Source organism: Melospiza georgiana, chromosome 14 (genome assembly GCF_028018845.1).
Source record: "Melospiza georgiana isolate bMelGeo1 chromosome 14, bMelGeo1.pri, whole genome shotgun sequence".
Taxonomy (NCBI): domain Eukaryota; kingdom Metazoa; phylum Chordata; class Aves; order Passeriformes; family Passerellidae; genus Melospiza; species Melospiza georgiana.
The window spans coordinates 12,967,923-12,991,509 of NC_080443.1; the positions used below are offsets into that span (position 1 = coordinate 12,967,923).

General features: G+C 45.6%; 1 protein-coding gene across 1 annotated transcript; it reads right to left on the reverse strand.

Moving 5' to 3' along the window:
* Positions 1 to 2,122: 2,122 nt before the first annotated feature.
* HSF4 (heat shock transcription factor 4) lies at positions 2,123 to 22,551 on the reverse strand. The gene is made up of 13 exons (XM_058034293.1): positions 22,429 to 22,551; positions 18,304 to 18,412; positions 17,119 to 17,246; positions 16,109 to 16,233; positions 13,832 to 13,907; positions 12,360 to 12,424; positions 10,622 to 10,721; positions 9,792 to 9,916; positions 7,749 to 7,973; positions 6,398 to 6,503; positions 5,004 to 5,069; positions 3,412 to 3,499; positions 2,123 to 2,319 (listed from the first exon to the last, which is right to left on the reverse strand). Exons 1-13 carry the CDS (start codon positions 22,549 to 22,551, stop codon positions 2,123 to 2,125), a joined length of 1,533 nt encoding a protein of 510 aa, XP_057890276.1.
* Between the last annotated feature and the right edge of the window lie 1,036 nt (positions 22,552 to 23,587).

The following is a 23,587-nucleotide window of genomic DNA, read 5'->3' on the forward strand; positions in this document are numbered from 1 at the left end:
CCACGGACATCCCTCCCCAGGAGCTCATTTCTCAAGCCCAACCAGACAATCCAGTCAGACACGAGCTGTGCCCAGCCTCAAGCATGTGACAGGCTCCAGAGAAACACAGGAAAACTACTCAGGAGCTTGAAGTTAAGCATGTGCTTAAATACCTTATTGCATCAATACATTCAGTGTTAACAGGACAGCAGCCTGGAGTGTGGAAGCTCAGAGAAGGGTGTAAATCTTGAACATGCACTGTCAGTGTCAGGAGACACCAGGCAGTTTTCAATTACCTATGAGAAAAGAAGTGAACAGAGTGCAACTAACAACTTTCCATCACCGAAAAGGGCAAAATAGGGTGGAAATGGGCTGATCTAGGTGAAATTTCTAAGCACAAATCTGTCAAAAAGAAAAACCTTGTCCAGGATACACTCAAGCACATCATCTAAATACCAGGCCAGTGGGGGCTGCTGGAATTTTCCCTTAGTCCTGAACACAAAAACAGTGGCTGGGATTAATTCAGGAGCTCTCACAACCTCGCTCCTGCACAGACCACACCACCAAGGCAGTGACAGAGCTCCCAGCACAGCAGTCAGCTGGGCAAAAATGTGCTCAAAAGTGAATGTTTCTGAACTAACACATGCATTCACATAGTGATAAATGGATGGAGGAAAGGGCCGTGACAGGAAGGTCCATTTTAAAAATGCTCATCTTATTGAGGAGCTTTAGAGCCTGCACTTGTCTGAGTGGTTTGCTACACTCTGGGGTGGATGCTGCTTGCCCACAATGCTCAGAAATGTGATTCATAACCAAGAATTGTCATGGCAACGAAGGTAGGCAAAGCATTTCTTCAGATGATACTGGCACAGCTTAAACCTCCCTGTCTAAGCCCTTAGAGGCCTGAGTTAATGGAATTTCCTGGGTCTGTCCTACTGCATTTGGGTAACCTTCCTAAGGAAAAGCAACTCAGGTAGAAGATACTGAGATAAATAATACGTTCTCATTAGAACTACAGCATAAAAAACAAAGCTCTGCTTTGTTGAGGAACTCAGTTGTCAGAAACCACATGGATGGGGAAGGTTAATTCAGCCTTTGAGGCTGGTCTCAGATGCACAAAGGACAGAAGAAAAGTTTGTGGGACATGGTGGACTAACCATTCTGCCTCTCTCCTACACTGAGCAGCTGAGAGTCCATCTAAAAAGGGGATCCAATAAATTAAACTGTTTAGTCAGATTTTACAACCAACAGGCACGTCTTCAAGGGAAATAGAACAGGTCAAAGCCAAAGAAAAAACCCATTGGACTGGACATGAAGTACTTAGCCAGCACCAAAACCCAGAGTGCACTCCCTCAGCCCTCTCTGCACATGGAAAATTGTGTGTGCAGAAAAGTCTATCCCTTTTCTATTTTGTAAGTATGGAGTGCTCTGCCTATATCTAAGAGAAAATAAATTTGGGGCAAAACAAATTCCAAATAACAAAACTCTCAACTCAGCATGGGATGATTTGTGGCCTGTGATGGTCTGTAGCTCCCCTAATCCAGAGGCACATTCTTGGTGGGGTCACTCAGAAAACAAGTTTCTACACACCCCAAGAGATCTTCTTCCTACTCACCCTAGGAGGAACAGGTGCATCCCATAAAACCCAGAAAAAGGTTAAAAAATCTTTTTAGAGCATTGGAGTTGCATGTAGAACTATTTTCCTATTCAATAACCAGCATCAACAAGGGTCAGGCATCTTAGCTAATCTGTGCTGCCCCAGTAAAATCCAACAGTTTGCCATTGCAGGCACTAGTCAGGATCACTATTTTATCAAGTCCCAGATAGACTTTCAAGCTACTCTTCACTTAAATTTCATTAAAAGATTTGAAATTTCTAAAGCATTTTCAAGGAAAAAAAATCCTGGCAAGTTCTCACTCTCCCTCAGAGCAAGCACCAGAAGTAGTGTTTGGTTTTAAAAAACACTGAAATCGAGGTGCAGGGAGGGTAATGCAACAGCTACTGACCATTTCCACCTACTAAAAAAAAATAAATAAAAAGGGTACAAAAAGAAACTCTCTTGCAGTTTTCTGAGTCAGTTTTGTTTCTTCACATTCAAACCTGTGGATGTTTGGGAGGGAGGTTTTGTTTCTTGGGAGCTAAATCACTGGCTGTTGTCCGTGGAAGAACTCAGGTTTAGAGGGATATCCCCTTGGACACCCCCAGAGGACATGTAGGAAGCTATATTTTCAGAAGGAACATAAAGTGACGAATTTTCAGGCAAGCTGAGGAGGTCGTTCCCAAAGATGGACTGACGGTCAAGGAGGAACTGCTGGGCACTCTCAAGGATGACATCTTTCCCTAGGAATAGACAGCAGAAAATTCAGCTTCTGGAAGGCAGGCTGCCTAGTTTTACATATGTAGGACTGAAAAGTGACAAATCCCAACTGCAGCAGTGACTGAGGAGCCTCACTCCAGCAAAATTGCTTGGAAACACCAGAGTAGAACTTGGGTTCACTCAAAAGCCCATTGAAATCAAGGGGAGTCTCTGCAGGTCACCAGGTGGGTTCTGCCTGAAAGCTGAGATGCCTCACATGTGAAAAATGGATGACTGAATGTTGGAGGCACTGAGAAGAGGATGAGAGCAGCTGCTTTTCTCCTTCACTCAAGATGTCTCTTTCTCCCTCTTTGTAGACAGGCTTTGCAAACAGGGGATGCTCAAGGACTCTCTCCAGTGTACCTGGGCTTTTAATGCCTTTGAGGTGCTCATGAAAGAGGCTGAGGCTGGAAGTCCTTGAATGACACACAGTGAATCAAAACTGGGGCAGGTTCAGGTGGCTAAAGCACCAAACTGGGGCTCTCAAGAACTTCTCTTTCAGGAGTGTCCCAGCTGAACACACATGAACATACATCACAATTCCACAGCCAGGGCAACACTCCTGGATTCACATCTAAGGTCAAAAACACACTTTATCAGAGTCAGCAAGTGCACCAGCTGGACTGTTCCCTTGAGGGCTGCTAAAAGGTCTGGAGAAGGGGACACACAACTTGTGCCTCTGGCTGCCAGCAGCTACTGGGGCACCTCCTCTGCAGCAGGAACCAGAGGAACCCAGGACTGTACCAGCTCTTACCACTCCTACCCACTGAGATCACCACATTGCCCTGAGGTGGCAATGAACAGGCAGAGAAAGCAGTGGAAACACTGACAGTCATGATGGGGACCCACTGCAAAACCAGTTCTGTTCCCATTTACACCTCAGTTATCCCCCACCCTTTTCCCACTGCTCAAGAACTGAGCAGCTGCTGTGGGAACACTGCTGCCTGACAATCATGAAAGTAAAATGACAGCTGTGGTTTGCTCCCTGAAATGGCAAACTGTCAGTGCTGGACATCCCATCTGGCTGCCTGAACTACACCCCACTGCCAGGTGCACAGAGCTGCTGCTGCTCCTACCTGGGCAGGTGGTGTTGAATGGTGGGTTGAACACTTTTGGGGGCAGCTCAGTTGCACTCTTCTCCAGATCCACTGTGAGTCGCTGCATCTTGGTGCAAAAATATAAACTACAATGTACAATTATACAAAGACAGGGGAGCTTGTTAGAGCTAGGCCATGTCTGAGCACCAGTGCTTCACCCCAGTGCACAACACCCACAGGAACACAAGCCATCCTCCCTGCCCAGCCTCTCCTCCCAGCCTCACTGCCCCTCACTGGGACAGCCACACCCCGGGCAGATCAAGGACAGGGCTGTGGGAGGTGCAATCCCCCATTCAGCACTGGCTAATGTGTGTGAAGCTCATGTCACATGAGGGCCAGGCTGCTGTCACTGTGGCTGCCATACACAGCAAACCCACAGCCCTCTGCAGCACAAAGAGAAAAGAGATTTTCTTTCCATTTTCCTATGCCTATCTTTAAAGTGAAGCTGGTTTTTGCTTACACAGAGCTCCTGCATGTATTGCTTCCACACTTCTCCACACTCATGACTCTCTGGAGGACAAGCAAGAGCTCCTGGAAAATTTGTGGGCACAAGGACTGAACTATTGAACATTGCAGCCTCCTTTCCTGGCCTTTTCTTGCAATACTTTTTAAAAGGTTATAGCCCTTGCTTCCAAGACTTGCTAATTAATATTAACTATTTCTTAGACACTCTCCTTCCTAACACTGAGGAAGTGGAATTACCTAGTAAATTCAAAATCATTAAAACCTTAAAAGGATGTTGATACCACAAAGAAGGCTTAGAGACCTTTTGCATTTCATTAGAGTAGATAACACTCTACTTGTGCATCTGTAGAGATATCTGGCAGAACCATCCAAGCCTTCATCCAATTTGGTTGCCAGGAAAGGCTCTGAAAATTCACTCTCTCTCACACAGAAAAGGAAACCAGCCATGCAATACACTTCCAACCTTAATCCTTCTGTGAGTCTACAGTTTCCTTCACTGTTTATTAAACCTGCTCTTTCTGTGTAATGTCTCTGTAAGTATCAAATCCAAAGAAATACTGCCAATTTCTCCTTGTCTTTTCATGTACAGTCATGCAGGAATCTCTGTTGTAATTGCATGGTATTTTACTGCTCCTGAAACATGCAGGGATGGCTGCACTTTGTAAAGGTATATCTTACAAAGAGCTCTGGCACAAAAACACTTCATAAATCCATGGTATTAGTGGGATGTGACATTCTCACTAAGAGGAAGTTTAGAGCAGCCAGTTGCAATTAAAGCCTCCAGGACACCAACATCAGTCAGAGCCTGTCTCCAGACAAAGCCTGGCTGAGTGGGAAAAACAGGTCAGGAGTGTAACACAGCACTGCCATGGTGTCCCCAGGAGATGCCTACGTGCTGTGCTTCAGCTCACTCTGCCCTCTGGTTATGAAATAACTCCCTCAGTTATGCACAAGCTCTGCTTCACAGCTCCATTATGATTCAGGGGAAGGTGTCCCTGCAGTGGGCAGAGGCTTTGGAACAGGGTGAACATTGAGGTCATTCCACCTGGGCCATTCTGGGGCTCTCTGATTGCTGCTTCCAGAGCTCAGAAACACACAGCTCTTACCGGGGGCAGACTGGCTTCCATTTCAGTCACATTCCACTCACTCAGAGATAAATTGGGATTAAAGACCTGTTGGGACAAAAACACAGTTATGGCTGTGAGAGGTGGGCTGGTTTGGGATTCTCAGCCCTCCCCTGCCTGCTGCAGGTGCAGCCCTGCACTAACTGAGCTGCAGGCAGAGGCTCCTGGGCTGACTCATGGCACAGCTGGGCACAGCTGGGCTGGGGCACTGGAGCTGATCCACGAGCCCTGCTGCCTGCAGGGCACAGACACCCCATGCCACTGTCCTGTCACTAACCAGGGCACTGCACACACAAACCAAAGCCCCTTTCTGCTGCTCTTGAGTCCTAGGACACTCCCAGATCCACATGATTTTTAAAAGCATTCCAGAATTTAGTAGCAGAGGGCAGGTTACTGTTGCATCAGGGCTTTGGTGGCAATTTCTTGACAAGTTTGAGCAATTTGGGAAAAGGATCTGTTGATCTGAGGCAAATTTTATGATTCATTCTCACTCTTATGACAGTTGCACAGAGAGAGAAGTGTGTCAGTAACAGGAAAACACTTCCTAATGAGAAACAAGAAACAGAAACCAAGAGTCAGTGATAGAGCAGGCCATTAGAAAAGCTCTCTGCAAAGTCAGAATCAGCCACAGACACTTGGGAACTGCTTGAAGGGAATAAGATTGATTTTTTTTAAATGACTTTTCATCTGTTTATCCATGCAAGCTTACAATGTGCCTTTATCTGAAGCACCTCCTCAAGGGGCCATATATTTGACATATAGATTTTTTTCTAACATACAGAGCTACTTGATTATTGGCAAAAACCTTTCATATACCAACTATATGTACAACAGAGAATAAACAAATCTTCCTATTTCTACATGTCTGCTTAAGAAAAAGCCACCATCCACTTCTAAAGAAAGGTGATCTAAGAACTGAGACTGATAAATAGATCAGGATTTAATAGAGAGGATTTTACATTGGCTACACTTCCCAGAATATGAGGAAGAGGGAAAGGTAGGAAAAGCTAAATACAATCTAGGAATTTCTAAGATGTAGAATATGCAGAAAATAAATTAACCCCTACAAAGCAATTACCAAACTAGCTAGAGAGTCATATTAAACCTGTTTTACACAAATGTGTCAGGTCTCATGTTTATTTCTTTACCAAATGCAGTGTTTTGTGGCCCTAGAAGTTCAAATATGCATATTTTAAAAAATAAAGGCACAATTTAAAGCTGAAATCTCGTAAGCAAGTTAAGACAGAGCTGTGACAGGCCACACGTGGCAGACAAAATGCCACATGAGAACAAGCAGCACGACCTGAATCCCAGCCCAGAGGAACCTCTGTGAACTTGGCAGCTGTGTTTGATGCAGCCTCCCCAGCAACACTCACATCCAAGAGGCTGGCAGGCTCCAGGCTGTACTGCTGGCTCCTCAGCAGCAGCTGCAGCCCCTCCAGGCTCCAGTCAGTGCCCTCCAACGGGTCTGAAATATCTGTTCTGAGGAAGCACAAGGGGAAACATTGCCACAAAGGAAACTCTGCAGAGACACCTACAGAAAGCAGGACTGAGCAGCCTCCCAAAAGGATGCTCCTGTTTAAATCTCATTTTGAAAATCAAGGGCTGCTGTCAGCCTGAGTTTATGCAATAAAATTTGGTTTAATCCCAGAGTACAACTCAGCAGAGCACACAGGGGACTGGGCAGATGTTAAAACAAATGAGACAATCCCTCTCCTGGGTGACACGTGGTTTGGGGATGGATGGACTGTGCACGTCTCCTCAACACTGGGAAAATTAAAGCTTTCCTTAGAAAAAATCCTTTTAGAAATGCACTTGGAACCAGAACAGGCTACACTGCAATTCTCCTTGGTCCAAGATGCCTGAATTACTGTTAACTAATGCTTTTTAAAGGAGTGATTTTAGCTGCAGGCATTTACCCTGCAGGCTGCATTTACTAGAGACATTCAGCTAAAAGAGCAACAGTGATGCCCTGCTGTGATTAAACCCCCCAAAAGCTATTAAAATTTTCTCTTAAAATCAGGTCTTTAAAAAAGGCATTATTTTTCTTCTAGTAATATGCTTTTAAGCATCCAGTGGGTTCAGAGGGAGGACTTTGATTCTCTGTAAGGACTTAAAGGAAAATGGAAGCTTTCTGATAACCCTATTGATTGTTTTGGGTTCCCCTCCCTGATGTTCCTCCTTACACTGCTGCAGTTGCTATCAAGAATGAACTGCAGTGAAGTTCCACATGATCCACCCAGCTGCACCATGCTTTCCTTCTGCTGTCACTCCCCACGACATGGGTGCAGTTGGGATTTCAGTCCCAGAGCACAGCCCCAGCAGAGGCTCACTGGGATCACTGGGGCTGAGCCTGGTGTCACAGTGCAGTGCCCTGGGCAGGGGTGTAGCACAGACACAGACACAGACCTGGTCTGGGCTCCAGCTGTCACTCAGACCTTGGGCAAATCCCCCTCAATGCAAAAAGCCTCTTCCTGCTCCCACAGCTCTGATGCACATCCTCTGACAGCTCTTCCTCTGCTGGGTCCTTCAAGCAGGTGATCCACATTCCCCCTACCTCTGTGAACTGTCCCCTGGCATTCAGGGCTCCTCTGGCAGGTGCCACAGGTCCAGCATGGAGCTCACCAGGCTGCCCTTGGCTGCCTGCAGTCACCCTCCCTCCCCACCCTGGTGATGGGAGCAGAGGGCCACGAGCAGGCAGGGCCACAGCTCTCCCTGGCTCCTCACCTGTCCAGCAGGGCCCTCCTGCCTCTCCTCTCAGGTGCCTGGGAGGTCCCTGGGGGGGCTGCAGCACAGCTGCCCTTGCCCTCCAGGACAGACTGGACCATGGCCACGGGCAGCACCGGGGGCTCGGAGCAGGCGCGGCAGCCGGGCAGGGGCACCTCGGGCTCGGCGCTGCCCTTCACCCCAGGGCTCACTGGCTCCTCCTTGATCAGCATCAGGCACTTCTCCCTGCAGCAGAGACAAGGCTCAGCACCACACAGCTGCTCTGCAAAGGCCTCATGCCACTGGGAAGGGCAGGAGCACAAGGCCTTGCTTTCACTTCCCATCAAACTGCTGCAGAAGGTCTTTCCATTTCCTCAGATGGGCAAAAGAAGTCAGCAGCCTCTCTTTCTTTTCAGCCTCTCTTTCTTTTCAGCAAGCTCCAGAAACATGCTCATGCATTCCTGGAATGCAGCTGGAATAACTGCAGTCATTTCATCAGTCACAGCTATAATGAATTTGCCCCATTCAGTTGTTTTGCAAATATGGAAAATAAATTTCTGTGCACGGATCGTTTCTTGGGTGAGTGTTAGGGACAGGTTAAAGGGACACTGGGCTAAAGAGATTCCCCTGAAAAAGAAAAGTCTTCACCCTGGAGATAAGAATGGGATCAGTAAGACCCTCTCAAGCAGGAGTTAGGATTGGATCAGCAAGAAGTCTAGAGATCCCAGTGACTCAGGTCAGGATCTTGTGGCTCTGCAGGACTTGAACAGAAGCTGTTGAGATCTGACAGTCATAGTCAGATGTTTTACTTGGTTGGAGGCAGAGGTTTGCCTTTTCCAATGGAGAGGCACCCCACATAATTTCCAGATGGACAAATGACAGTGAAGTTTTGTTTAGAAGCATTTCGTGTGTAAAAACCTACTCTGTGTTACTTGTAGGAGACTTTAGAGCTCCCTGTGAATCTGCACAGCTGGAGCCAAAGTGACAAAGGCATGGAGATAACAGGGATGGTATGTCACACTACAGAGCTTTCCTCAACATTCCTTTCAGATCATCTCCTCACCTCGTGGGGCCTAAATTCCCACCAGAAGCACAGCTGATTTAGGAGGTACCACACCTGAACTGACTGGGGCCATGGCCAGCTCAGATGTTAAAAACTCTGCAGACACAGAGCAGATCAGAAGCCACCAGATGGCACTCAGTAATTAGTAGAAATAAGCAACTTGACTTGAAGGTTATAGTAAAGATTTTCTGCTTTAGAAATGGCTTCCAGGTTTGTTTGTTTTTTTTTTTTTTTTTTAATCTGAACCTCTTTACATGCTTCTAGTTAATTTTATGGCTATGGTTTCAATTATGCAACAGATTTACAGGCAATTTCTAGAGTATAACTAGAAATTATACTGCCTTGCCTCTATGCCTGAGAAACTGTTTCCATGATTCATCTGTCTACTTACTTTCCACTGACATAGCTTTAGCTATTATTCTGCTGCTAGCCCTAAATGCACTGCATGTCTGTGGCAGGAAGAGATAAGCATTAAAATACCTCTGCATTCAGTTCTTAAGTTACTGGGCCCTTTTCACAGAAAAGTTGTCAAACATAGGAAGTTGTTGTGATGCAAACTTTCTGTTCTCATTAGCTGTTAGATGTACAATTTGATTGCTTCTTCTCTGCCAAGGCCAAAAGGAAACCCTCCTTTCTCTCTCTCAACAAACCCAACAAGTGTTAGTGTTAGTATCTCATTATTTGATTAAGTCTGAGACAGTCCCTGTCTTGGGACTTGGGACTAGAGAAACATGGAAAATTTCTCGAAGAGGGGAGTGGAAGTTCTCAGCATGAAACTCGGGACTTTGTTTTGAAAGTTATGTTGTTATTACCCCCCTCTAATTCTGAAAACCTGACCCACTTTGCAAACTGGAAAAAAGCATTCCATCCCATATCTCTATAGAGATTTGTAAATCAGACAGAAAATCTGGGAGAATTACAGCCACAAAAAACTCTTGAGAAGAGTTGCATAAGCATGCTCATACCCAACTCTCCCTATTTTTAATCACAAACATGTTTACCTGTCATTTTCAGGAGTGGACTGCATATTCATGATGCTGGATGGTGATGCTTCAGTAACATCAGATATGATGGGTCCTCCAGCAATTGCGGGGCTGTTTAAGCAAGAGGCAGGCTCTGTCGAGGGCTAAGAGGAAAGCAAAAGTCATAGAGACTTATCCTTCTGACCCCAAAACAGGTGCAAGGCCCTCTCTGAGATGGTTAGGGTTTATTCACTGTGACTTTGAGTCCCCTTTTTATGGAAACCAAGAAAGCTTTTACCTACTATGCAACATTATAATTTCCTCTCACTTTTCCTCCAACCGCACAGAGGTACAGGTGTGAAATACACCCTGTGAAGTGTCAGCAACCAAGAGGTTTTAGCATGTTTAGTTTAGCATTTTGCCTAAACTGCTCAGCTTCCTCTGCAGGGAAAGATCCAACACAGCCCAACAGGGCTGTATGAGCCTCTCATGCCAGCTCACGTATTTTAACTGCATGACAGAAGTGTCTGGTGTCTGCTCTGATGATGGTGGGGATCCCTCACAGGGTTCAGAAATCCCACTTTCAGAACTCACTTCTTCCTCATCCCTCAAGGTGAACCAGGCTGGGGTAACAACATGGACAGTTCAGTGTGCAGGGTCTGCCTTTCCCCACAGAGCCCATGGCCTCCCTCATGAAGGCATCCATGAAACTGGGGAGCTGAAGGAGTTTTAAATGTCACTCAGCTTAGCAAACCTCATTTCTTCTTCACTGCCAACTCTTGCCAAGTTACTTACTCTATAATCTCTACTATTACTTCAAGCATTCCCCCCAGCCAAAGCCATCCCAAGGGCCCAGGGGCTGCACCCACCGACTGGATGAAGTAGGGCTCGTGGAGGGGCTCTGGGGACAAATGCCTGCTGAACTTGGGCACTGGTGGAGCTGAGATCCCGTTGTCAAGCATCAGAGGTCTGTGGAGAGAAACACTTTTGTCTTCCAGCATGTACTGATTGGCTCCTGGCTGCTCATACACAAAACATCCCTGAGCCAAGAGCTCTTCTCCCCTGTCTGCTCTGGTTCTCCTCAGCTGTAAGAGCCTTTCTTGCCCAGTGATACAGACAAGGAAGGCTAACAAGAGTTTTGGAGGAGTCACCATCAAAAAAGAGCATTCCCAACAGAGAGGGGAAGGATGCAGACCTGCCCAAACCCACCCAGAGCCCCCAGGCAGCACTCTGCTCTGCACCAGTATAGGTGTCCACTCTGCACACCATCCTTTCCTGCAGCCATTTAGAAGAGGTAGGAAAACAACTGTGAAAGATAAAACACTAAGGATGCAGATATAGACACAAGAGCTGAGGTTTCTGGAAGACAGACCTTTGTGTTTCCAAGGAAGCAGGAACTCAAATTACCTTGCAAATTGCAGCTGGTTGTGTGAAGTGTAACCCCCATCATAAGAGGGGAAATACAGCTGCTGTGCACATAGTTCTGTGCTCTTCTGCCCTTCTCAGCACAGTTTCTGACTAATTATTTGCCTTTCTACAAAAAAGCAATGGTCTAAGACGTTTCTTGGGCTGCAAAGCTTTTACAGGGAGGACACGGCCCTGACCATGAAAATTAGAGGTCAGATCTGCATCTCATTTCTCTGCTTGCCCACTCTACTGGAAGAAAATTTCCCAGTCATGAGCCTCAGCAGCTGCTATTCTCCCCTTGAGCCCTTTTCTTTGCTATCTGCAGTATTTAGCTCTTCCAAGAGGCTCAGCAGAGAGAGTAGGCAGAGATGCACATACCCTGCTGGTTTGTACAGATTATGGGCTCCTCCATTGAATCCTGTGTTGCCTTTGTAATCCTCACAAGAGGAGTTAGTCAAGAACAAGAACACTGACTTAATGAAAATTGACCCCTTTGAGCTGCTTGTGGGAGGTCTGGCTCCTTTCTCTGCAGCACGGAGAAGCTTCTAAGTTGTCAAAGGCCACAAGGTAATAAAGGTGGGAACTGAAGGCAGGTCTGTGTCCTCAGCAAATTCCACTTAATATTCTCTTCCCCTTCTTTAAATCACAAGCACAGGGCAAGAAAGGCATAGCTGCTCTCGTGAAAGGCACTAAGCTTCCTAATTCAAGTATTTACATAAATTTTTTACATAAATATACTTGCCTTTAAGAGCCTATCTAAAGATATCCCTCAGCTAAAACTTTTCCCCACCTTCCTCTTTGTAAGGCCTGCAGGTTAACATCACCAAGCCAGTGTTGGATACACACCCCATTCAGTGACTGTGGGTCAATCTGAAGGTGTCTATGGGCTGCCAAGTGGCAAAACTGGAACGTGCAGGAGCAGCAGTGGGGTCCTGCCCTTTGGCCTCCCTCTGGTTAGCCCTCCCATGTCCCACTGCGCGCTGTGTTCCCCAGATAAAGGTCACGAGCTGACAGGGTGCTTCTCCACAGAGCAGTGAATGGGGCTGTCAGCAGGTCTGACTCTGCACTTCAGCCCATTCAGCTGCCATCACCATGGAGCCTGGTCCGGTGACTGCCCGCCCGGGCCAGCTGAGCTTGTGCTTTTACTGAGGGGGCAGCATTTTGCACCCGTGAGCGTGTGCACCACACACGGGGACTTACAGCTTCCTCTTTATCCCAGAGCTGCTGGGGCTTGATTGGAGCTGGCCAAACAGAAACTGAATCAGCTGTCAGGAGAGATCAAAATCCGGTGTTAATCAGCAGAGTGATTCAGCACTCCCTGCTCTCGCAGCCATTCTTATCCCACACATTCCTCCCTCCCAGCAGCACCCCAAAGCTGGGAGCAGCCACAGAATATAGGAGCCAAACTGCATGAGACATTGGAGCCTGAAACAGAAATGAGCTGTCCAAGAACTCAAAACAGCCTGCCTGGCTTTCAAGGGACACAGCCAGGTGCCTGCTTTGTGTAAAAGTTCCTGGATGCATGTGCTCAGCACTTTCTCTCTTCACTTTGTGCACGAAGAACTTCAGCTGGTCCTAACAGGCCTGTGAAGTGCACATGCAAACCTTCCTAGGCCTGGAGTTAGAGCTGGATCCATTAAAGTTTTCAGAGACATTTAGATGAGGTGCTGTAAAGTCTGGCAAAGAATTTGCAAGTGAAAGAGGCAACTCCCTATGGAGAGCCTGGATGGGGTCTGAGCTCCTTCAGTAGAGTTTTTCAGTTCTGTGAATGTCAGTGTTGATATAACAGGACACGAAAAAGGAAGCAGAGCAGCTTTGGAGAGGAATCACTTAGCAACATATTCCCAGGTCAGCTTGAACTTAATGCTCTGCTTTGACCTCCAAACAAAGAGAGCATTATTATTATATATCACAGCTGGCTCTTACTCATTGCTCAATATAACAAAATAGAGTTGCATAAAAGCCTCTACAATGAAGCATGTGGCTGCTCCAGCCCCAGAGCTGGAGGAAGGCTTGATGGCCTCATGCATTTCTGTCCAGTCCTGTGACTCCATGATGCCACGTGAGGGTCAGAACGTGGGGCCTAGGATGTGTGACATGCTCAGTCATGTCAGCACCATCCAGGAATCACTGGAGAGGCCTTTTCTATACTGGTCATGCTAGATTTTAGGGGAGATGGTTCTGCAGCCCAAAAGATTGTATAGTAATTCCTCAACTATACCAGTAATGCCAGAAAATCTAACAGTTGCTGTTACAGTCCCCCAGTGGGGCAATGGGTGGCCAATTCTGCCACCTGCAGCTTCCTCTTGTGAACAATTGGAAGAGGAAGATTTGGGAAGCCCAAAGACATTGGTACAACCAGAACACAGCCAACACAGGGCAATTAGTGAGAGTTGTGCTCTCCTGCCCAGGATTTCAACAAAAAAGTGGTTTCTAACATCAAAGAAAGGACTGACACAGAAATTAAAATCTTTTGCTTAAGGGCACGGTCTGTGCTTTGTTAATGACTTGTTTGTATAGGACACATAAAAGCATCACACAACTTAAAAGAAAGGGAAAATAATTACACTGTGATATCACAGTGTGGAAATTATGCGACAAGAAAAAAAAAAAATGAGAGGAGAACATAGACCAGACAGCATAAGCAAGTTTGGAGTTTATATGGTAACTACCTTGTTGATGACTTTCTGTTGCTGTGAGTGGTTCTGCCGCAGAGAAACAACTTCCCGCCAAAGAACTTCATTTTGTCTGAAAGTGAAACAGACATTTTCCATGAGAACAGAAACACCAACAGCCCATGGTGCTGCCATGATAGCAGCAGGTTCAACTGTGCAAAGTCTGTCTCACTTCTGGGCTCTTGCAGTGTTTGGCTCTTTTCAGGGTCCCAAACAAGCTCACACAATCACCTTCCTTTTTCTTCCTTGATCTCAAAGGAGCTATAGATCAAAGCATGGAGGAAAAACATAAAGAGAAGCCAACATTTATAGGGGAAGGTAACAGGAGGACACATGTTTTTGTGGAACATTTGGGCCAAACTCAGAAGTTCAGCAAGGCCTGATTTGTGGCTGTGAGTTATTTGGATCACCCACTGTCCTTCCATGGAAGCCAAGAAAGCCCAACCTCTCCACAACTGCTCCAGTGCTCCCAAAGACAGGACTATGAACAGAGACCCTGTGTATGCTACCTGCTTAAAACTCATGCAAGTGGTGGTTCAAATGCATGTTTGGAGCAGACAAAAAGATGCTCCTGCATCTCAGAGCCTTGAACTAGAAGGACTGTAATGCTGTTATTAGTGGGAGCCACTGATTTAACCCAGCACAGACCTGTGTCCAGCTTGCATAAAGGAAATGTATTTTCTGTCTGTAGATGAAGCAGCACAGAGGGGAGCTTACAGGCTTGCTCTAACAGTCAGCCTCACTAGGTGGGAGTGAGAGGGGCAGAGTTTATTTACTGTGCTGCCTCCAAGTCTGGATGCCAGCCAAGTGGATGCTGCTAAAGGTTTTGCCAGCCAATTTATCTCCAGAGTATATGGATGTACCTAAACTGTCAGGCCAGTAAAACCTATCATACAGGTGGAAGTGATAAATCCTTTTGCTTTTCAGTCTTTCTAGTGTGGATGGATGCTAGAACTGGGAAGGTAAGGCCCAGAGATCTGAAGAGCTCAGTAGAACAGCTCGTACAGCAAGAATCTCTGCAGTGAGCCTTCTGTACTGGTCCTGACAGGATTTTCAGCAAAGCAGCATTTCTTAGTCTGACAGCTTGCACTGGAGTTATGTCCTAATTGTTCTTCACCAGTGTAAATTTCTTAACAGGAATTCAGCTTGGGATTTCCCCTCTGTCGTAGTTTATAAAAATCACATTATTTTCATCAGATGAATGCAATTTTGCCAGATGGAGGGAAGGAGCAAGCAAATCAAAAGGGAGAATAAATTAAAATCAATGCCAAATCACTAATACTGGAACTCCTTAAAAATTAAATGAAATGCAAGATCAGAAACTCATTGCTGCTGTATCTGGATTTCACAGTGCAAACTCATGCATGTGCTAAGTGTGGCAGTCATTAAAAATTGATGCAGGATAAAAATATGTATCCATTGCATGTCAGGGACTGGTCTGGAATGAAGTTTCCCAGTATGCAGTGTGACTCCTAAGGCCCACAATGACAGTGTCATCTGGTGGTGTATGAATATCAGCTCTCATTATAAAAGAAAGGGTTTGAGTCTATTTGATTATTCAAGTGCTTTTTAAACACAGCTCTCTGTAAATATTAAAATTCTGGAGGCAAATAAAAACCTCTCCAAGTACATGATTTATAAAACCATATCCACTTCTTAATCTTTTAGTGACCATGTCTGAGTCAGAAAATCCCAGAGTCTCAGACAGCTGGAGGCAGCCCCATGCAGGAAGCATTGCATCAGCTTGGTTTGCTCTAATGCAACAATTCTGGCCATGTCAGATGACACAGGCTCAGGGACATGAGTCCATGGACTAAATTATACACAAGTTCTTATGTTATATATTATAACATACTATATTTTTTAGGCCACTCATAAATTTTGGAGGTGAATGATGGCAGAAAGGTAATTTCTTAATAGCTGGAGTGTACTCCACCACATTTCTGCCAAGGACTCTTGTATGAGTGAGAGTTACATCTTCATCAGCATTCCCATCTGGAGGCAATAGTTATCTAAGTCCCCAGGTTATGCACATATTTCCTGCCTGACTTTCTCTGTGCTTTCCTCATCTGTGAAGGGAAAACAAACGAGACAGAGAGGCTGAGCATTAATTCATATTTTGTAGATCAGATGTGCATAGAAATCCTACATGTTGTTGTCTCAACAGATCTCTGGTCAGTCCCTGGGAAGTGTGCCAGGCTCCTCCTTTCAACCATTCCCCACTCCAGAGAAGCAAATGCCCATAGGAAGCAGCCTGAGTAGGATTCAACTCACTGCTTCATGTCCTGCACTTGACACTCCATGTTCTCCTGCTGACTTCTCAGAATCTGTACCTCGTATAGCAACCTGCTGAGGTCCTCCTGGCGCATCTTGGTCTCCTCACTTTTCACTACTGACACCTGAGGAGAAAGAAATCAAAGGCAGATTTTACCTGTGCAAGAAGGGCCATGGACAGGAGAGTCATTGTGGTGGCCCAGGTGCAGGACTGTCACCAGCTGAAATACCAGGACAGGCCACGTGCCAAAGAGTCTGAACTATCCTAGAGGTACTACTGCAAAAGCCAGACAGAGCAAAGTGCAGGGCAAATCCATTCATACAGAGGGTCTGCTGGCAGAATTACATTCCCTGTCAGAGCTGATTACAAACCAGCTTGGGGGGAAAACAAAAGTATTGAGTATCAGGAAGGAATTGATCTAGATTGATTTAATCTTTCTACTTTAACTACAGAGATGCCCAATCACGCCTCATGTTTTACAGGGATGAGTCTGATGAAATGCTTCAAATTGACATATACACTTGGATTTCCAAAAAGCTTTTATTCAAATCCCTTTTTAGAAGTTGCTATGCTAATTTTGTAAGAGAGCAACACTTTGGGGGTATTAATAAGACAGAATATTAATAGAAAAAAAAGACAAATAATTAATATTAATAAGACAAAAAAGAGAGGGCAGGAGTAGGCTGTTTCTTGTATAAGAAGAGATGGCTCTTGAAGACCCTGTAGGACTTATGCCATATTTCTCTAGGAAAACAGTAACAATTCAAAGGCAGAGGGGTGGAAGCAAGCCTGGCCCTGCAGCACTACACTGTATCACAAACATCTAGTGATAGAGAGCAACAGAGCAGAAAAACACAGACAAAACTCTGATGTAAGCCAAGCCCTGCAACCCAAAAGCCCCCAGCCCAGGTTCACATGTTTGTGGGGAGGACAGGAACAAGCCCAGGGTGATGATGGAGTTATGCTGAGCAGGATCTGCCAGGTTCCCCCTCCCACACAGTGGCCTCACCTTCCTCTTGATGTGCTCCAGGAGGTGCTCGTGGCCCTGCAGGAAGCAGAGGTGCTGGAACTCAGTGTCGTCCCTCTCAGGCTTGACCAGCCCGCCCTGCTCGATGTTCACCACCTTCCTGAAGCCATCTGCACAGAGAGCACACAGCTGATGGCAACAGGGCCCAGCACTCCCTGCACCTCCCACCCTCATCACTCTTGAGGACATTTCTCATCACCCTCCACACTTTTTGAGCTGACACTGCTTACCCCTGGACATGTTTATGGGCCATAACCACCAGAAACCCAGGGCAAGGGAGAGCCCTGAGCATCCCACTGGCCACCCCTGCTGCAGCCTGTGCCATGAAAGCTTTTCCATCACAGGCATGTTGGTCTGCCAGGAGCTGAAATGACAGCTCCTAGGGAATTCCTGTCTCAATTTCTAAGCCACAGGGATTCAGGGGAAGGTTTTTCAAAGGCACAGAACATCAACAGGTGCCACTTTTGGAAAAAAGGGTCACGTGCACATTTGGAAATCTGCTTTGAGTACTTCTCTGAAGTCCTTGAAAGTTTCTAAGCTGTATCTAAGGACTGGCCTAAAATTTACAAAAATGCTCCTACAGAGTGAAATAGCAAAGTTAAAACTTGACTAAGGAACTTAATTACTCATTGAAAAAATTCCAACAACTATCAGAACAGTCATATTGTTGAAGTGGCTGAAAATCACACCAAATTTAAATTACACCTCCTTTAAGGGGTAAAAATGTCAAGGTTTGCAGGGAGAAGAACTGTCTATTACCAGTTCAGTGATATGGCTGGTGAAAGGGATAAGCTCAGGGCACACAACCCACAAGAGCAGCACATTCTGGGGGAGGTGTCACAGTTGGTGGCTGGATAAAACTCCATATAGAATAAAATGGAAAATGAATAATAATAGGTCATCAAATCAATGCAAGAGAAGCAGAACACATGGTAAGTGAAAGTTCTTAGCCCACATCCTGAAATGTAATCTAACAGAAATTCCATGCTGGAATTTAAGGTAGACACAAGACGATCACTACTCTGGGATCTGAGAGGCAAATCCTCTTTGGCAAAATCAATAATGCCACAACAAGTCATATCCACGAGACCCCAAAGTTTCCTCTGCACAGTTCTCTCCATGCCTCCTGTCCCTCCCACGTGCCCAGGCCCTGGGAGCTGCACTCACACATGTTCAGCTGCCTGACAAAGCTGGCCATGTTGTTGTGCTTGAAATACTTGGGCAGCACCTCCTTGGCAAAGCGGCCTTGGTCGAACACATGGAAGCTGGTGCCATTCTGCAAAGGAGACAAGGATAAAGGTGAAGTCAGGGGAGAGCCCCTGAGCATGAGAGGGGCCCAGGAGGAGCCCTGCAGCAGGGGAAGTCTTGTTCTCTGAACTGCCACCTTGAAGCTAAGAGTGACAACAGCCCTCAACAACAGATGTGCTCCTTTCAGTTCTGGTACAGTCAGGCCTCTGTTGGCTGCAGGTTTGATCCTTTTCTGCTTTTTGTCACTGCTTAGTTGAGAGTCTTGGATGTGAGAAAGATACCACTGATTTTTGTGCCCAAATAGCTGGTAGGTAGTCTGTGATCATCCCCTCTTGCATGGACTTCACACAAAGACTCGAGTCTTAAGAAGGCCCTGAAAGTGGGAATTGCCATTACAACCCTGCCATTATAACCTACTTGCTCAGATCTAACCCCAGCCCATCTGCTCAGAGCACAGCAGTCCTGGAGGGAGCACTGCCTGGACACATGGCACAAGAAACACAGCAAGGCAAGAAGCAAATCATCTCTGGAGACACCACACTTGCCCAGAAGACCTACACACATTTTAACAATTATTTTTAATAGTAAACAGCCACCAGGGCAACCCACAAAATGTTGACAGTCATGCTCTGCAGTCCAAGCTAGCAAAACACGTGTTGATCAGATAAAGCTTCCATTTCTGGGTTGCATTGCAACGATCCATGCCTGCCAAACAACAAGCTGCCTGGGACTGCTGGCAAAAGGTGCACTGCAGGCCATGTGCTTTCCCTGCCTGGCCTTCTACCTGCTGACAGCTGCATCAGTGCAATGACACCAGCAGATATTAGGGACCTGCCTCAGCTGCAGCTGAGTTTCAAGGGACAAGAGCTAAAGACACCAGAGCCTGCACTGTGTTGGCAGGGAAGGGTCAGAGACCAGCACACCACAGTCATCCTCCTGCTGTGTTCAGTGCTACCAGCAGCAGGCAGAGGCTTGTCAGCCTGGGTGGGAATTCCCCAGGGGCTGGTCTGTGACACAGGACAGTGTTTTGTAAGAGCCCTCGGGCTCTGTGTGCAGGAGGAGGGTGCCAGTGGTGTGAGTCCCACCTCACACCATCAGGGGGTCTGCAACTGTGAGGGTGCTCTCAGGGAAGTGTGGAAATCTCTGAAACAGGGAGTGCAGTCAGGGCCATGAGATAGCTCAGTGACTAAAGAGGGGCTGGTGTGTGCCTGCACCTGCCCATGGCCTCCAGAATCCAGCCAGCTGGCAAACCCCACTGCCCTACACTGCATTTCCATCAGCACATGGTGCCAGCTGCCTCTGAGCTCAGGCTCATTTGGCAGCCCTAACAATTAACACCCATTAACACGGGACTCTGGCTCTGCTGCACTTCTGCTCCTTGTGATAGTGGAGCCCTGGAAAAAAGTTAAAGATAGAATCTAAAATGTTAAGTTTTGTGTTTTCCCAGATCAACTGCACCTGCGTAAGCAGTATGATAAATTATATAATTGTTAGATGTGATGATTGTTTAGTAATTAAATATAATGATTATATAACCATAAGAAGAATAATGAGAAACTATGTTGGAAATTCAGAGGGGGGCTAAATCTATGTATACAATAGAACAACACAAGTTTAATAATTAACATGAAAGTTATATAACAATAGAGTATAAAACCATGATCATTTTGGATGTATGGTCAGAATCAGATTTGGGTAATACCCCGATTCCCAGAGCTCTTTAATAAAAAGCACCACATATAATCCCTACATGATTATGTGTTTTTGAACGCTAACACTTGCTTACTGCTGCACACACTGAACATGACTGTGCCTCAGTAGTGCTCTTTGACCATTTTGGGGGTCTTTCCTATCATTCCTTACCCCATGCAGCAGAGGCAAAGGCTGATCAAGCATTTATGAGATTCACTGACAGCCTGCATGCTGGAATTATCCTGTCTTTGAGAGTTTGCAGACAGGACAGCAGGGACCAGGGTTTCCCAACACTGCAAACACTGCCCTGGGGACCCAGCTGGTTTATTCTGCTTCCCTTGTGCTTCTGCCCCCTTACTCTGGGATACAGCTGTGTGTCCCAGGCTGGACCCCCTGATGGAAAATGAGAAACATGAGAGTTTTGTACACCTCAACAAGTCCTTATGGCCTCTCAGGAGTGGCCATTCCTTTGAATTCAAGGCCACAATGTTCTCAGAAACTGTCACACTCAGAAAGGCTCCGACAGACACAAGAGACTTTGGGGTCACTGTGTGCTCACCAATGCACACGGTGCATTGTCAGTTTGTGACAATGTGCATGTGTCAGTTTGCTCCCACACTGCAGCTGTGCCTTGGCTGTTTTAGGAGCACAAACTCAGAGGAACTCTGGAAATCTTCTCTGCCCAAAGCAAAACTGACTCTACAGCACAGCAATCATGGCAGATGCTTATCTTTACTGCTTTTGACAGAACCACCAGGACAGACATGTTGTGCTCTGACAAGACAAGTGGTAGTCCAGGAGTTTGCCAATTCTCCCTTACTGCACTTCCATTTTAAAAATTAATTGAATTACTTCTTGCCCAATCTACCACAGACACAGAGAGCAGACTTTTCCTTTCCACTTTACAGCAGTCTTTAGTGTATATATAAACCATTACTGCATCTCCTCTCCATCTCTGCTTTATGCTAAGAAAGAGTTCACAGCTCCTTATGGGTCCTATTTTCTAGAAGTACTGATTACCCAGAAATCTTAGGTATGCACACAATCTCTCAGCTCCAACATCACCAATGTATAGAAGCTGAAGAATATGTGAAACATGGATACCTGCAGCAAGGGGAAAATGAGACACCTAAAAGCCTTATCAAAACCCCCAAGGATGCAGTTGCAACCAATGCTAGTTTGCAGGAAAGTAGAACATGGTGGTAGCCAGTCAAAAATAACAGTGTTCTAAGTGTAACAGAGAGGGAATTATTTACACAGGTTAAAAAATTATTTCTTATTTTCTATTAGAAAAGAATTTCTTATTTTGTATTATCTTATTTTTATTATTCTTATTTTCTATTAATCCTTATTTAAAACTTGGTGGTTCTCAGAGGCATGGCCATGTAATACCAGCATCAAACAACCATGGTCACAGATACCAATGCAGCTCCAATCCTGTCTCAGGTTTTGAATGAAAACCCTACAGGACACAAAGTATATATAAGAAAGGCTACTTTAGACGTTTTTACCACCTCCGCCTTTAAATTTGCTTGTGTTATAGATTCTTGATTTTGAACAAGTTTATGCACACAGCTTATCTAACAACTCCCTGATGAAAACAAATCATATTATTTGCAGCAAGTTGTAGGTCAAAAGCACAATGTGGTATAAAAGTGTTATATAAAGAGGATAAATAATTTTATTTCTATGATTGCACTTAGTATATTAATGCCTCTGTGACAAATAAGAAGCCAAAGAAAAGCAATCCATCCCTATGAAGCTGTACAGACAATATATACTCACATCACCATGATCATCACACAGACTCATTGAAAAATCAAGTAAAGCTCTTCCAAAATGATTTAGGGTGATAGCCTGAGATCTGTTTAAATTATAGGTTTGAGCTGTTTATCTGCTGCCTTTCACCTAGACATTTGTGAGAGGTTGCTAAGAAACACACGTGAGATAATACCAAACAGCAGTGAAACTTTTTAGGGGCTTTGCTCGTTTCCTAGAAAATGTTAGGGAGCTGCAGATTCAAGCAAGGTGAAAAATATTTCTCTCAAAGCATGTGAAATTCTTAGAATTAGAACATTAGGCACTTTTTAGGATGTTTCAAGTGAAATATGTAAATATTATAATTAAAACACCCACAAAACAGTTTCCCCTCTGAAACAGAAAAGCCCCAATATTTCAGATAAATAATACCAAGTATATCCACAAGTGCCTGTACTTGAATCCTGTTTTTTGCACTCTGCCAGTGACTGGGCAGCACCTGCCAAGCAGAGGGCAGCTCTTGTGCCATGCAGCTCTCCTGGGTTTCCCCTGTTGCTGCAGGCATTAGTGACACCCAGCACCTGTTGCACTTACAGAACTCCAGCAGATGAGATGGTTCGTTTCAGGGTCCTCCACCAGCGTCCAGAGTTTTGTCAGGAAGGCTGGGACATTGCTGGAGTATCCATCCATCACCAGAGAGCTGGGTGAATCCTGCATAGCTCTGCAGTGCCCCAGCTAAACTGACCCCATCGCCCCGCACGCGCCTGCGTCCCGCACAGGATCAGCCACCCAATTTTATCCCAGGCCAGTGGAAAGTAGGCAGCCAGGGAGTCACATCAGCAGTGCTGCTCACACTCTTAAAAACTCAGCACAATGGGATGGCATCACCAGCCCCAGAGAACAATGCACAGAATGAAAATGCACCGCAGCCGATCTCGCAGAGCTGTGAATAAATCCGCAGCGTCATGCAAAGGGAACACGTGCTGCCCACCTTATGCTGGGAGGTGGGCAAGTCACCAGAGCAAACCCACCTGCCCAGAGGCTGGGGGACACCCAGGCACAGAAATCACAGCTTTCTGAAGGCACCTGAGTTGTTAGTCTGGAATTTCCTTGTCCTAAACTTTGGCTGGCATAGATGAACAAGAGCTGACCAGACTCAGGGCTGTACATCTTCAGCATGAGTTTGAAAAGTCAGAATTGTAAGCAGGTTTAGCTGCTATGTTATTTGTCAACAGAAATTATTTAGCTCTTGCATGAGAAAAGAGGATGCTAAAAACAACTACACGTAGAATCTATCAGACAAGATGGTTTTATCATTAATATAAAAGCTTTAAATAGCTCTAAATACATGTGTGGCTTAATGCCAGGGTAATTTCAACTCAGAAACTGCTCTTTAGATAACATAATAAAATATGAAATAAACATTAAATTTTCCTGAGGTCCTTAGCAAAAACTTGCAAAGCTCAATATTCCTGCTTAAAAATGGAACAGACATCTCACCTGATGCCTACAGAGTCCTTTAAGGCCAAACACTGAAAGAGTCAGGAGGTGAGAAAAGACAAGATAAGTACGTGTCATGATAAGGATAACAATGCATTAATCTTTTCTTGCCATTTTTAAAGGGCAGTGAACTAACTTAAAACAATGTACTAAGAATATGGTATTTCCCCTAAAACCACCATTAGGGACTAACAAAACCCAGCAAGTAACACAAATTTGATATAGGCAGGTGCTACTCATGCCAGGTAACATC